This window comes from Archocentrus centrarchus, unplaced genomic scaffold (assembly GCF_007364275.1).
Source record: "Archocentrus centrarchus isolate MPI-CPG fArcCen1 unplaced genomic scaffold, fArcCen1 scaffold_40_ctg1, whole genome shotgun sequence".
NCBI classification, from domain to species: Eukaryota; Metazoa; Chordata; class Actinopteri; order Cichliformes; family Cichlidae; genus Archocentrus; species Archocentrus centrarchus.
Window position 1 is genome coordinate 1,336,081 of NW_022060266.1, and position 16,220 is coordinate 1,352,300.

The 16,220-nt window shown below is 43.0% G+C and overlaps 2 protein-coding genes across 2 annotated transcripts in view; both read right to left on the bottom strand.

The window, feature by feature from the left end:
- The window catches only part of wdr26a (WD repeat domain 26a), a 43,661-nt gene extending 35,617 nt beyond the window's left edge, over positions 1-8,044 (bottom strand). Inside the window, exons 1-5 of the mRNA XM_030724658.1 lie at positions 7,385-8,044; positions 6,667-6,766; positions 6,507-6,563; positions 5,684-5,820; positions 5,265-5,362 (exon numbers count right to left, since the gene is read on the bottom strand). Coding sequence (XP_030580518.1) covers positions 5,265-5,362; positions 5,684-5,820; positions 6,507-6,563; positions 6,667-6,766; positions 7,385-7,677 — 685 coding nt within the window. The 5' untranslated portion in view covers positions 7,678-8,044. The remainder of the gene's footprint in view (positions 1-5,264; positions 5,363-5,683; positions 5,821-6,506; positions 6,564-6,666; positions 6,767-7,384) is intronic.
- A 1,527-nt stretch (positions 8,045-9,571) lies between these two features.
- The window catches only part of adcy3a (adenylate cyclase 3a), a 50,794-nt gene continuing 44,145 nt past the window's right edge, over positions 9,572-16,220 (bottom strand). The window contains exon 21 of the mRNA XM_030724652.1: positions 9,572-15,513. Coding sequence (XP_030580512.1) covers positions 15,334-15,513 — 180 coding nt within the window. The 3' untranslated portion in view covers positions 9,572-15,333. The remainder of the gene's footprint in view (positions 15,514-16,220) is intronic.

The window sequence follows — 16,220 nt, forward strand, 5'->3', positions numbered from 1 at the left end:
ATAATTCATACTCCAGCAAAAATGTTTTAAATATTAAACAATACTTAATATTTTAAGCATGCTGTAAGTGATTGATATTCTCTGATTATCTTTAACATTTCTACCAATACATTTTGGTAACAGCATCCTAGAACAGACACAAAGTTTCCATGGGAAACAAATCAGGGAAAGTACACGCTGCACTGTTGTACTAAAGGTTTTTACTACATAATGTTTATATAATCTATAAAAATGAGCCAGATACAAGGCATTCATATCACATTATTCTCATGTGTGTACAAGAATATGACTACATAATGCACCCATACTAAATAATCTGCTGGGCGCCTGGTGGCTTAGTGGTGAAGCCGGCAACCACATACACATGCCGCGTTGCAGCGCGGGTTTGCGTCCCGGCCCGTCGCCAATTTGCCCGCGTGTCTTCCCCCATCTCCTGTCTCTCTCCACTGTCAGTAAAAGCCGCTGTGGCCAAAAATGCAAAAAAATAATCTGCTGATATCATTGCGTTATGTAGAACATCACTATAACCATGAAGTAACCATGTACAAAACATAATGCAACCATGATGTTTGCAGTTGAACAACAAGTCTAAGCAGTAGGTATGGCTTTAATATTGATGAGTCACAGTCTGTACTATTTATGGCCATACGTCATCCCTGACCCACAGGACAGACAATGCTCAGCCAATCAGAAGCTGGCATCACAGGCTAGCCAATACATCAGGGTCCTTGGCTCTAGGACCCAGAGTTTTTTGTAATATTTCCTCTTTGTGCTTCTTAGTTTGTTTCTTGTTGACAGTCTTGGGTTGTGGTTTGGTTTCATCCTGTGTTATATTTACTGACCCTGTTTCTGTCTGCGTTTGTCTTCTGTGTCTGTCTTGTTTCTGTATCAAGCTCAGATGTCTTAGTTCCTAGTCTCGTCCCTGCGTTTAGCCTCTCTCGTATTATCTTCTGTCTTTGTGTCAAGTTCACGTGTCTCAGTCCTGGTCTGTGTATTTAGTCATTTCCTGTTTTACTTTGACAGTCCTCTGTACTGTGGGGTCTGTATTTAGTTTTGATTCCTTGTTTGTTAGATTCTGTTCAGCTGTGCTCCCTGGTGTGTCCTAGTTCCTTGCTTGCCTGTGTGTATATATATTGTCTGTATTTTCCCTAGATCTCTGTAGTGCTGTGTGTTGTTGTTGCATCTTTGGCTTCCTGCCCACTGTGTGCTCTCCTGTCAGGCCTCAGTTTTCCAGCAAATAAGAGCTGATGCTTAAGTCCAGTCCCCGTCGTGAGTTCTGCACTGGGGTCCTAAAACCTGCCTGTGAAGTTTATGACTCAGTGAGGCTGCAGCCTTTATAGACCTGACGTTACTATAAATAAACTGGCTTTTTACCCAGAAATTTGGGATTCCACAGATTTTCACTATCTAGCTACTGTCAGCTGGTCAGGACCCGAGGTCAATTACTAGATATGGAGAATCCCCACTTTCTCCATTTCAGTCAATAATGGTCAAGCAGATATAGCCATTCACAGCACAATATGGTCACACGATCAGACTAAGCCAATCGTACACAATAGCATTAGCAGCCTGAAATCCTCCATGCCGTTTACTCTCCACTTCAGATAAATACAGCCAAAGTGTACAAGGTAGTAAACATCCAGGAACATAAAATATTGTGTTGAACATCTTTAAAGATTAAGAACACATCTGCCACATTTCATGGCTCAGCTCCTTGTGGGTCTGCAGTCTATAAAACCTCACGGACAGGCTGGATGGACAGATGGACGATATGACGACAAAATGCTCCTGTTTTATTTTGCATGGAAAGATTAAATAACACAACATTACACATAACATAACTTTCAATAGTGTCTTATTTAGCTTTAATTGTCACAGTACTGCAGACTAAAAGCACATGAATACTCGTTTAAGAATATTTAAATAGTTTAGTACTCACTGGATTGTTTGACTAGTTAAATATTCTTAAGGTAATACTCACATGCTTTGAGTCTAGACTACTGTACCAATGAATAAGCAAATGTTGGTAGTTTAATTCCAGCTGGTGATCTCTACCAAATGAAAGGCATCAGGCATAAAACTGCCAAATCAAACATGGAGCTTGTTGCTGACAAAAGTACTGATCCAATGAGTTCTAATATTATATCCTGCTATAATGTTGAAAATCACATTATGAATACTCAGCTATCAAGTACTAAATAAAGTTTTAAATATGATTCATGTTCAACATAATTCCTCCTCAGATTCTACATGAGAACATGGTGTTTTTGTCATGTCTGTGTTCCCAGTCATCCACAGCATCTCTGCACTTCTATAAGTTTAAATCTAGTACAAATACTTTGTTACTGTACTTAAGTACATTTTTACACAAGTATCTGTACTTTCTACTTGTTACATTTTCAAACAGACTCGTTACTTTAGGTTTAACATCAGAGAGAAGTTTGTATTTCCGGTCAGTGCGCCTTCAATCATCCAACCATCTGATGAAGGAACAATAACACATAAGAGACAATCGTACTGGAGTGTCCTCCATCACCGGGCTTATCACATACACAGACATTAAAGAGGCAAAACCGTATAATTACTGTATCGTTTATAGCGCTATAATCAGGGGTTACAGTGGGCCGGACCGAGGACAGATGTCCGTAAGTTGTGCCTGTGGTACTTCAGCATCTTAGCTAGTAGCTAGCGCTACTGAAGAGGAGCAAAAATAAAGGAAGTAAAGTGTGGCAGGTAATTTTAAATGCAACGTTTCTAAATGCTCATCAAATATCAGCAAACACACAAAGTGTGTGCAGTTTGTCACACAGTGTGTCTGCTAGCTAAAAGAAGAGCTGCTGTATTTCAGGGAGAGCAAAGAGAGAGAAGTTCACTCAGAGATGGAGAAAGAGGAAGGAGAGGAAGAAGAGAGGTTAGATTTAAAGGTAAGGACTGCAAAACAAACTGAGGTATGCTGACTTTGTGTAATTCAAAGATTCTATGAAAATACTGCAGTTTCCTGCATAATAAACAGGTCAGCTTGTTGTACTGTATTTACTGCTGGAGGTTTCTTCCTGTTAAAGGGAGTTTTTCCTTCCCACTGTCACCAAGTGCTGCTCATAGGGGGTCGTTTTGACTGCTGGGTTTTCTCTGTATTATTGTAGGGTCTTTACCTACAATACAAAGCACCTTGAGGCGACTGTTTGTTGTCATTTGGCGCTATATAAATAAAACTGAATTGAATCAACATGTGCCACCTGAAGAAGCAAATGAAGGTTTGCTGTGTCTCTCAGCACAGTCTCCGAGCATGGAGGGGATTCCAGGAGACAGACAGTTGCTCTAGGAGAGCTGGACAGGACCGTAGAAGGTCCTTAACCCATCAGCAGGACATCCTTGGACCTACTGTCAGGCCCTACGCTGGTGCAGTGGCATTGGTGCAACAATGCCCAGCCTCATGCTGCAAGAATACGCACTCAGTTCCTGGAGGAACTGATACCACTTACTGGCCCCCACGCGCTGACCTAAGTCCAATAAAACACCTCTGGGACATTATGTTTGGGTCCATCCAATGCTACCAGGTTGCACCTCAGACTCTCCAGGATCTCAGTGATGCCCCGGTCCAAATCTGGGAGGAGATTCCCCAGCACACCATCCATCTTCTCATTAGGAGCATGCTCTTACGCTGTCAGGCATACATACAAGCACGTGGGGGCTATACAAACTACAGAGGACCATTTTGAGTTGCTGAAATGAAATTTTGTGTTCCTTTAATATTTTTGAGCAGTGTACTTAAGAATAATGTGTTACTATTTGGACTGGTGGAAATGTAGCCTTGGAAAATTATCAAAACTGTCATTTGATCATATTTATCACTGGAAGGAATCTTCCTGCAGTACCAGGATTTCACAGTGGGCACTACATAGATACTATACTGCCAAAATCATTCACTCACACAAATCACTGAATCAGGTGTTCCAGTCTCTTCCACAGGTGTATAAACCAGCAGCTAGGCATGCAGACTGCTTCTACAAACATCAGTGAAAGAATGGGTCGCTCTCAGGAGCTCAGTGAATCCCAGCGTGGTACCGTGATAGGATGATACCTGTGCAACAAGTCCAGTCACTGCTAAATATTCCACAGTCAGCTGTTAGTGGGATTATAACAAAGTGGAAGTGATTGGAACAACAGCAGCTCAGCCATGAAGTGGTAGGCTATGTAAAAATCACAGAGTGGGGTCAGAGGATGCTGAGGGTCATAGTGCACAGAGGTCACCAACTTTCTGCAGAGTCATCACTACAGACCTCCAACCTTCATGTGACCTTCAGATCAGCTCAAGAACAGTGAGAGCTTCATGGATGGGTTTCCATGGCAGCTGCATCCAAGCCTTCCATCACCAAGCTCAATGCAGAGTGTTGATGCAGTGGTGTAAAGTGTTGATGCAGTGGTGTAAAGTGTTGATGCAGTGGTGTAAAGTGTTGATGCAGTGGTGTAAAGTGTTGATGCAGTGGTGTAAAGCACGCCGCCACTGGACTCTAGAGCAGTGGAGACGTGTTCTCTGGAGGGATGAATCACACTTCTCCATCTGCCAATCTGAGGGAGGAGTCTGGGTTTGGTGGTTGCCAGGGGAACGGTACCTGTCTGACTGCATTGTGTAAAGTTTGGTGGAGGGGGGGTTATGGTGTGGGGGTGTTTTTCAGGAGTTGGGCTCGGCCCCTTAGTTCCAGTGAAAGGAACTCTTAATGCTTCAGCATACCAAGACATTTGGGACAGTTTGATGCTCCAACTCTGTGGGAACAGTTTGGGGATGGCCCCTTCCTGTTCCACCATGACTGCACACCAGTGCACAAAGCAGCTCCATAAAGACATGGATGAGCCAGTTTGGTGTGGAAGAACTTGACTGGCCTGCACAGAGTCCTGACCTCAGCCTGATAGAACACCTTTGGGATGGATTAGAGAGGAGACTGTGAGCCAGGCCTTCTCTCCAACATCAGTGTCTGACCTCACAGATGTGCTTCTGGAAGAATGGTCAGAAATTCCCATAAACACTCCTAAACCTGTGGAAAGACTTCCCAGAAGAGCTGAAGCTGTTGTAGCTGCAGAGGGTGGGCCCACATCATATTAAAGCCTCTGGATTAAGGATGGATGTTACTCAGGTTCATGTGTGTGTGAAGGCAGGCGAGTGAATACTGTTGGCGGTGCAGTGTATGAGTTACACACAGCTGCCTTGCTTTCAAGTCAATGTACATACACACAGCATGTGGCCATGTGAGTCAGACTGCACTCACTCTGGAGTTTGTCCAACAGCTTTGTCCTCGATGCCGTGCCTTTGCCTTCCCACTCAGCTTTGGCTCGCAGATCCTCTGCATGACTGCACATCAGGTACCTTCAAAACACAAAACCACATAACAGTTACTGTCAGAAACATCCACGTCTGCGTCTACAGTAAGCTTACACCAAGTGATCCATCAATTTATTAATCCCCCAAGGGAAATTCTTGTTTGAGTGTTGATGCAGCTCACCACTGTCTTTATTGCCAGCAGCGTCTATAAAAGGCATTATGGTTTTTAACAAACTATACATCTGACCATCAAATTGTAGCAAAATTTGAATGTGTTATGGCATAAATATCCAGCACATTTTATTCTCAGTCTTTTGTCATCATCATTGAGAGCCACACTCAGCTTCTGTGTGCTGGTGAACTGACCCACTCAGGATGTGGATACGCTCGGTATTATACTTGAGAGGGGTGAGTTCAGCTCTGAGGACCTGCAGAGCTTCCAGGACCTTCCCGTCCTCCAGATATTCCAGATATTTCTGCTGTAGAAGTAGGAACTTCATCCGCTGTACGGGACCAAAACAAAAACAAGGACATTTGTTATTATATTTCCATGCTGTGTGTTATCCAACATTTATACAATTACACAAATCTATTGTTTCTGAGTATAGCAGGACTGGGATACACTTCCAGCTAGTTTAGGAGGACTGTCAGTCAGAGACCGACTGCATCTGCTTATTTAGTGTTTTACATTATAATGAAAACTAGCACTGTACATGAAAAGCTCACTGTGTAAAAATGATGTGAACTGAAAACTGAATTTGGGAAAAGGGCATTAAAAACTGCAGCAAACTGGGTTAGCAATATGAAAAATTATTTTATCATTTTACCTCAAACAGCTCTGTGTAATCCCAGTGAATGTAGCATTCAAATGAGAGTATATTACAACACAGTTTGTCTGCAAACCCAGCAAGCCAAATTTCATGAAGCTTGAAGTATAATTTGCAGCTTTCCATCCTGATTTTTTAAAAGTATATTTGCAGTGACATGTGCACATGCATGTAGTTGCTGACACTGGGACACACATGTACAGTGGGGGCAGTGTAGGTGTGTCCCAGTGTCAGCAACTACATGCATGTAGTTGCTGACACTGGGACACACCTACACTGCCCCCACTGTACATGTGCATACTGCATTTTGCATACATAAGTCATCAGTTACTGAGGAGGTGAAAGCTGGGCAATCCACTCACCACTATAGCACTGGGAGAATGCATCAGTGCCTTCAGCTCATTCAGATCACTCTCAGCCTATATGAAAAAGAGAAATGAAAACCATTACACATCACAGCGCACAAAGTATTGTGAAAGCCTCCTAAAGATTGGCTGTGCGTTTGAGTGAACTTGGTTCCACCTTGTCCCACTCTCCTTCAATGACATGATTGCGGAACTTGGTGGCAGAGGGGTGCTCCAGTCTGCAGCCAGACTCCTGCATCAGGAGGTCCACCGTCTGACTGTGAAAAACGGAGGAAAAAAGCATTCACGTCATGAGGAATGACTACGGAGGTATCGGCAGTCACTTATGAGGATTTCTGATACATTGATTAGAAAGTAAAACATCTAACAGTGCCTCATGTGAACAAAGGGACAAATTACAGATGATTTGATCATTATATTAGGCTTCTTCTTTCATATAAAAATTATAGCGAGTAACAAGAAAATGCACAAATGTGTGTCAACTAAGACAGATCTCTTCCTTCTCACTCAAACACCAAAAGGCCGCTCTAAGCCAGGAAATCCCTGCAGATTACAGTTGTGACCAGTGTTCAAAAACACTATAAAGGTTTCTAACTGGCACAAACTGCGGCTCACTGAGACTTACAAACTTCTTTGTTCACAAAGATTACAGCGCTGGGATGTATCCCAGTGCGCTTCCCACAGACAGTTCTTAAGTCGTGTGCTCTTTATATTAGGACAGTTGGTAAAAGTGCTTCATAATCCATGTCTGAGACTTGCTTATAATAATGTAACACATATAAGACATTGCGTAGTAACTCCTGTGTATTAGTGAGTGATATGGAGACGTGATGCAGTGCGGACTGACTCCCAGCTGTCTGCTCTGGCTCACTTACTTGAGTCCCAGATCGTGTAGATGTTGCCCTATTAGCCGAATGACATCCTCCTCAGACTGAGACAGCCGCTTTTTCTTTTTGACACCCGAGCCGACATCCGCCGTGTTGCTGCCGTTGTTGGACACAGGCTGTGCTGCCACTCCGTTATTGTTGCTGACAGCGTTGCCATTGTTGGTTACCGAGATTAGTCCGTTGGAGTGAGCTGCCACGGTGGAGGACGACTCACCATTTCGAGTACCGTTTCGGCAGGAGAGCTCTGAATCCCGGTCCTGTCCTGCTCCGTTAGCCTCCATGTTGCCACGGTTTATACAGATGATGAGTATGTGAAGCAATGACAGTCACACGGGGATAACTAAACCTCCGGTAAAGCTAGCGACAGGCCCACTGACCCAGATGCAGCCGCGAACTGCCCAGCTCGCCCTGCGTCCGAGTCTCCGTGCTAGTTTCGCGGCGTTAGCCGCGACGATGCCCCGTTTGTCAGCTCGGAGGACGAAGAAACTCAATTCGGCGTTATTCCGACAGTCGCATTTTGTGAATTTTGGTGGTATTTAACGCTGTCAGTGTCGTTAAAGCTGCGTTCAGGCTGCACGATAGCGCTTGTTATTGTTGCTTCCAGACAGCTGCAACCCCGATATGGCCATACGCAGTGACGTCAACGGAAATTCCTTCACGTCTTTTTTCGCGCTGTGCGTCACCGTTAGAGGTCGCTGTTTCATTTCCTGCGTTTAGTTTGTTTTCATTTTAAATGAACAGGTCGCGTTAAAAGACTCCATGTTAATGACTACAGTCATACCGATAATGCGGTTCACTGCTGTAATCACGTTTAATACCACGTAATATATACGAAATGCACAACTCAAAGCTAGTTGTTGATCCATGTCAAACAAAAACTCATGGCTTTACCTTCTCTGTGAGATGGGTGCACTATCGTTAGTGTCATGGTCCTGGGCCGGTGGCCCAGTGTTTTGGTTTCTATTTGTGAAGTTCTGTTCTATTTCTGGTTTTGGTTATAGTTTAGTATTTGAATCTTAGTTTCTTTGTTTTCTGTTTTGGTTTCTCATGTTCTGGTTTTCCCTATACTCCCGTGTGTGTGTAAGTCATGACCCTCTTGTATTTAGGTTCCCTTTGGTTTAGTTCTGTGTTTCTTAGTGTCTCTCCTTTGTCCCAGGTCTGGTTTAGTTGGTCATGTTCTCACTCCCTTTGTCAGTCTGTTAAGTCAGCATGTTTTTGGTTAGGTCAGTTCCTGTTTTATTTTGACAGTCTTGTGTTCCTTGTGCTTTGTGTTTAGTTTTGCTTCCCCTTTGTCATTAGTCTCATTTGGTTCACCTGTCATCCCCTGTGGTTTCCACTTGCCCTAATCCCCTTGTGTGTATTTAAGCCCTGAGTCTTCCTTTGTTCATTGTTGCGTCGTCGTCATTGTTTCCCCCTAGTGTTCCCCTCCTAGCTGTGTGTTTTGGTTTTTGGTTTCTCCCAGGCTTCTAGTTTGTTCCTGCCCTGGTGGAGATTTAGAGTTTTGTATTTTTTTTGTATTTTTGAAATAAAGTCGTTTTTAGTTTACATCTGCGTCAGTCCTGCACTTGGGTCCTTTCCCTCCGCACACAGCCCCTCATCGTGACAGTTAGTATTCATAAGCAGATCATTTTAGTCCTGAGCTGTTCAAAAATCCATTCTGTGCCCTTTGTATTTGCAAATGTCTGGATCAGTGTCACGTCTACTGCCACACTGGGCAGGAAGTGATCGTATACTTAAGACATCACATTCTACATGAATATTTAATGTAATTCTATAAATACAATGTATGTCTTCCAGTTGAGAGCTTAAAATTAATTTTGACCCCTGTGGTCAAGGTAAGGAACTGTTATGCAGTTTTTAATCAGTCTGCTTTCTTGTAACTTTTAACATCCATTTATGCACATTAGATTCATGCCCACAAACTGCAAACATGGAGCCTAGCTAGTGATTGTGTGGTACATGTTAGAAGGTTGTCACTGCAGATGTTTATGGTTCAAATAAGCCCCTAGATTTTGATCTGCATTTTTGTAAACGTTTTTACATTGTTTGCTACTCACTTTGACTCCTGAATCAGCTGATGCTTGTCAATCGCTGCTCAGACTCAGTCACCAAGCAGAGATGCTGAGGAGTAAAGAATCAGTTTAGTCTGTTCAGTAATCATGACACTGACACTGGTCTTTATTAGATTTTTTTAATCAGTTAGTGATAACCAAGGAAAGAGGGCACATTAAGAAATCTTTTAACCAAAAAACCCCAAAACAAACAAACAAACCAAAAAGTTTGGGAAACTGAGGAATACAGGTTTGGAACCAAAGTGTGAACAGTACCAACAAGAACCGCAGGAGTGCGTCCTCCTTTACTTCGATGCCATCAGCAGGGCCTGCTGGGAGCTGTTGAGCTCATACAGTATTCAGAGTGCTTCTTTGTTCCCAACCCTGAGACTCTTAAAAATACAATTCAGGAAGCAGCCTTAGTCCATGTGATGGCTTTTACACTGAAAACCATCTTCTCATCATTGGCACGTTCACGTCTGTGTATGGAGGGGGAAAGTGTCCCTGCCATTTCCAATAAATACATTTGACCAATAAACACTGTCTAAGCTCTATGTACAACACAACTCCATCCTGTCCCCTTCCTTTTTTAAAAAGAAAACAAAAACATGACATTATAAAACTATGAATTAAAGGGGAAGGAATTAAGAAAATCTATTGCACTTTCATCCCTTTCTACAGACACAAATAGGCTTTACAATCAACAGAGAAAAGAGCAATGACAAATACTTTACCCCAAAAAACATTTCTGCTGCTCATCAAGTTCTCCTGCATGTAACTGCTGTCATGTCAAGGCCATCGTGTACTTCATAATTAGACGGGGTTGTTTCTTCCCATGTCCTAAAACACAGTCCAAACCTGCTCCAAAACGTCACAGAGCTTTAGCTCAGCTTCAGCTGACCTATGGCACCCTTTCTGCTGCGCAGGCTGATTAGGGAGCAATCCCTTCCAGCTCATTCCCACCTGTAGGAGACCCACTAAGCTGATTCAGATGACCGAGACTTGCTCAGCTGAAGCTGTGAGAGGGTGTGCCACTTAAATCTAAACTAAACTGTCTATATCCACACAACCACAAGGGCTCAGGTGATGTTGCTTCATCCAGTTAAAATACAATTCCAGCTTATTAAAGATTTGCATTCACCTAGAGAAACACTGAGCTATGGTACAGTCACGTAAATACATCGTGTCATAAAACATGAGCCATCTTTCACACACAGTATCTAGACAAAACATTTTATTAAGAGACTGAACCCAAAGTGAAGTTATAATAATAAAGCTCATGCCAAAAATTCCTTACAATACAGAACAACTATGGGCACAAGAACAGGAAGGGCAGTTCATAATTTTACCGTTTGCCTCATTTTCCCTTTTAAATAAGTTGGTTAACCGAAGGCAGAGGCCACGGTAGTCCAATCCCTGGTCGCTTAAACTGGCTTTAGGTGACACTGAATGCCATCCATGTGCTCGGGAAGGCCCCCGAGCTTGTGCATGAGGTTGAGAGATATTGGCTACATATAGATTAGGGTTTCCCCCCAGCTGACAGATATCAGCAGGCAGCAGGAATCCAGCTCTGGCAAAAACCTGGGTGTGGGATAAGTTCAGTCAGGCAATGGGAAAGACTTGTGGTCAGCTTCAAAGGGATTCTGGTAAACTATCAGGCCACTCAGGAGGAGGAAGAAGCTTTTTACCCACACTGCAAACTGAGGAGAGAGGGTGACCTCAACTGAGGATATGGTCAGTGGTGGAAGGAATACTTTGAAAATCTCCTCATTCCCGCTGACACGCCTTCCGCAGAAGAAGCAGGGTCTGGGAAAGCATGCGATGACTTGAACATAACTTGAAGACACTGAGGAGGCCAAACAACTTGGTGGCAGAGCCCCTTGGTAGGTGAAGTTTGCAGCCAGTTCTTAAAACTCTGGATGTTGTGGGGTGTGGAAGTTGGGGACAGTGCCCTTGGATTGGAAAATAGGGGTGACTGTCCCCTTTCCAAGAAGGGCCACTGGAGTGTGTGTTCCAAATTTAGGGGGATCTCACTCCTCAGCCTCCCTGGAAGGTCTATGCCAAAATACTGGAGAGAAGAGTCCATCAGTTAGTCGAACCTTGGGTTGAAGAGGAACAATGGAGTTTTTGCCTTGGTCACAGAACACTGGACCAGCTCTTTATTCTCTTGAGGATTTTTGAGGCTACACGGGGGTTTGCCCAACCAGTCTACATGTGTTCTGTCAAGTTGGAGAAGGCATTAGACCGCATCCCTCATACCCATTGGGTATGGGACCCATTGTTGCATGTATTCACTTCCTGTACAGCTGAAGTGAGAACTTGGCAGTAAGTCAGACTCATTCTTGGTGGGTCCTGGACTCCACCAGGGCTGCCTATTGTAATCGATTTTGTTCATAATTTTTATGGATACAATTTCTAGGTGCAGCCCAGAGGCAAAGGATGTTGGGTTCGGTGGTCTCAGGCTCTTGTCTATGCTTTTTCCAGATGATGTGTTTCTATTGGCGTCATCAAACTAAGACCACCAGCTTGTACTGGGGTGGTTTGCTTCCAAGTGTGAAGTACCTGGGATGAGAATTAGCACCTCCAAGTCCAAGGTTACGGCTCTCAGCAGAAAAAGGGCGACATGGCCCCAAGTGGAGCATATCATGGTATGTTGTTCACAAGTGAAGGAAGAAGGGAGCAAGAGGCCGACAGATGGATTGGTGCAGTAATACAGATGCATCATCACTGGTCTGTCATGGTGAAGAGAGCCAAGTGTAAAAATGAGCGTATTTATGGGTCAATCTACATTCTCACTGAGCTGTGGGAACTGGGAATAAGAATGAGAACGTGGATACGAGAGAGAGAGCGCGCTTCAACCAACAGGTGTGTGCTCCACATTGAAAGGAGCCAGTAAGAGATTTGGGCATCTGATTAGGATGCCTCCTAGGTGAGGTATCTGAAGCACGTCCAACTCTGTGGACACCCTGGGAAGATGTAGAACATGCTGGAGAGATTATTTCCCTTGGTTGGCGTGAGAATGCTTCGGTGTCCCACAGAAGAGCAACAGGAGGTGGCAGGAGAGAGAGGGAGGTCTGGGCATCTCTGCTTAGACTAAACAGGAAGTGGCAAAAAATGGATGGATGGATGGATGTTTGTGTATCTGTTTCTGTTAGACTTATTTTCATGTCCTCATGTTTTCCAGGCCACTAAGACCAATAAAATGCATCACCAGAACTACAAAAATAAAACAACATGTACTTAAATTAAAAAAATATTTTCACAATGGAGGGACAGGAATAGCAGAAGCTCTCCTGACTGCAGAAACAAAGTCTTTCATTTTAAACACGCCGACCCCCCCAAAGGGCGTCTGCTCCACACTGAAAGGAGCCAGTAAGGGATCACAGCTATCATAGGCACTTATATCAACCCACAGTCCACAGCGTGGGAAACAATTCTACCCCGCATCACCTGTCCCTCTTCTAATATACACTGTACACGCTTTTGTTATCCATCGTGTTAACACAGCTTTGAGATACAGAAGTCGGTGAATGTGTGGCTGAGAGGAGAGCAGTACTGAAAGCTCTGACCCGTTTTCACATTGGAATCAAGGAAAAAGGAATATTACAAATGTGAAAAAAATACACTAAGTATTGCACACTCTTCTACCCAGCACTGCAGATGAGCAGCAGCAGGTGGTGAATCAGTCTGTATTATTACACTCGAGCTTCTCTCTAGACCACTTCCAAGTCCTCCTCCTCATCAGAGGCAGAAAATCTGATCTTAGATCAGTCTATGAGGCTTCCATACTTAAAAGTATTTGGTAACTGAGGAGCAGTCGCCAATATAAAGGCCATGCATTCAAAACCCACTAAGTGTTTATGTACTGAAGAGACGGCTGTAAATAATACCGTAAGCGTGTATTTTGAATGCATCCTGTTATTTATCGTTCTTTTATTTTGACATCGTTAAACCGGAAGTAGTGGTCCGTCACGCTCACAACAGCGCAGAGCGCGGAGATACGGATCGGAGAGACACAAGCGAAAGAGAGAAGAGAAAAGAGTAAAAGAGAGAAGAGAAAAGAGTAAAAGAGAGAAATGAAAAGAGTAAGAGAGAGAAAGACTGCCATTCTACAACTGGTCAAGGGCGCACACGGTAAAACAACGTTCCTTTGTTGTTACTTTGATGACATATACGGAGTTGTGGTGTGAAACACTGATTTGCACAACGATCGTATATTGTACGTTATTGAGTATGAGCTACCTAGCCTGCGCTAGGCTGTTGGTGTATTAGCACATACTCCTCATAGAATGCTAGTTGTTTATTGTTTGAGATATTCTGTTGTCATTATTCACGACAAGAGTCAGACCTTCATAACTGCTTGTTAAGCTAACAGTGTTTGTTTACAACTTGAATTGTTATACAAGGCTATTGTATTGAATAGTATATTTAAATATGTGGAAATTATCTGTCTGTTATAAAAAGATTCATTGAAATTTTAATTTCATTTTAGTTTTCACGGTGTTCATTAAAGATGAGTTCATCATGAAGAATAAATGAACTTCATTAACATCAGTATGAAGCGTGGACTCAGTGATTGACCAGGAAGTAGTTACAACGGCATCAAAACTGGTATGTTTGCATAAAGGCTCGTGTGTGTGTGTGTGTGTGTGTGTGTGTGTGTGTGTGTGTGTGTGTGTGTGGTTTTTTATGGAAAGAGATGAAGCCCATCACTGTATTTAAATAACCTCAGCTTGAATTAGTCATTCTCATGTTGAAATGCTGAAACCACTTCTCATTTGTCTCACAGGTTTGTCCAGTTTGCTGTTCTGATAGTTCCACCTCACACGGCCACAATGAGTCCGCTTCATTTCCAGCCCGTCCACGTGTTTGCCTGATTTTACAATTAGGATCCTTTATTTAAAATCTAAAATCTTAAAATTTAAAATCTTTCACTCTGTTCCATTACTCAGACAGCATCTGGAAGGGCCTGCCTCATGTCACTACAGCAAGAATACCACAGAAGTCTACTCTGATTGGTTGCAACTGTGCACATGTCTCTTCTGTGTCTTTGTGTGTATTCTGACTAACTTCCTGCTTAAATATGGCTAAAATCCAATTTTAATATTCTAGAAGAGATCTCACTGAGTAAGACAGAGAGCTAAATGTTCAAAAGTTTGAGGCTAACAATTCTTGTTGGAACAAGTGCAGCAATTCCTTTACACACATCATGATAGTCTGTGTCACTGTCAGCATAAAACTGACCTAAGCTGTCCCTTTAAAGAGTCGTGCTAACAAAGTCTGTCCAAGCTAAGTCCAGTTAGTGAAAAGAAAAAAGCGGGCACACCAAAGGTTGATATCCAAAACAAAGGGGATCCCTCACTTCATTCAGGCTCAGCGCTGTAGCAGTGACAGCTGAGCACCAGACCTGCAGCATTACTCTAGGGTCTAGGAGACACCGGTGTCTCCTAGACCCTAGAGTGTTTCATTATGCTCCTCTCAGCAAAAGGGAGACACAAGCATAAAGAAGAAAAACCTCCAAATGATTATTTGTTTTATGGTAATTACTTATGAAACCCCTGTATGGCCTGTTTAACCCAATGGTATGAATGCCCACAGAACCCCTTATTTAAGCAGCATTTCAAACCAAATCATAGACCCTCAGAGTCACAATCTAATTCTCCCTTCTACTTCGGTGCACTCAGTCTCTAATCTATATGGAAATTACCTTCAGCATCAGATACAGCCTCTGTACATCTTTCCATACAGACGGAGAACACATGTTCAGTAATTATTGGTGTTTATGAAGTTTGTATTTTAATTTGACTTAAATGGAGTCATAATGTCAGGTGTGTGTGTGTGTGTGTGTGTGTGTGTGTGTGTGTGTGTGTGTGTGTGATACAGTCCTCAGCTGTCCACCACCTGATGTGGCAGAGTGACAGAGGAGCCATTGATAAATGAGCCTTGTTTGTCTCTTCCCTTCAGAAAGTAAGTGAGCAGTTCCCCTTTCCCTTTCACAAAGATGGGCCCTCTCCTCACAAAGCGGAAGCCGTACTCCTTCAGGATGTTGTAGCAGTCCTCCACCACCTGGGGGAAGCACACAGTACATCCTATTACTTCCATACAGTTTAGCAGGAATAAACGAGGACACGTTTGTAGATAGAAAATTTAGAATTTCTATCTACAAATTTAAAATATGAATCGAAATAGAATAAAAAATAATTTGATTAACTCATGTACGGACTGCTAAAAGGACTGGTACTTACATAACTCTTTCCCACCCTGAGCACTCAAAGCACTTTTGACTACAAGCTACATTTACCGATTCACACACAGTCACACAGCATTTTATTCTATTCACACTTAATCCCATAATGTCACACTTGGGTGGATGCATCAGGGTTTCAGTAGCTTGCCCTTTCCAATGATCTTCCACTTAGGTAACAAGCCGTTCTACTTCCTGAACCACAGGAGGCTCAGAGGAACTTCTACTACGATAACAGCATAACTAAAACATGCTGTAGGAAGATATTAGCATACAAAATAATGATCCAAAACAAAGAGGGACCACTTTTAGAAATGCAATTAATGTAACTGTGATTCCAGACACACATGAAGCAGCTGTATTTCACTTTTTTGAGTTGCAGTCCACATGTCAGGTTATTTATTACAAAGAAAGCATCTGCACAGGAAAATCTGCTTTCACTGGCTTTTTACCACTTGAAGGCAGAACTGCAAAAACCCAAAACATGTTCCTAAAATTGCTGTGATGTCATGACAAATGTGTTAATAAC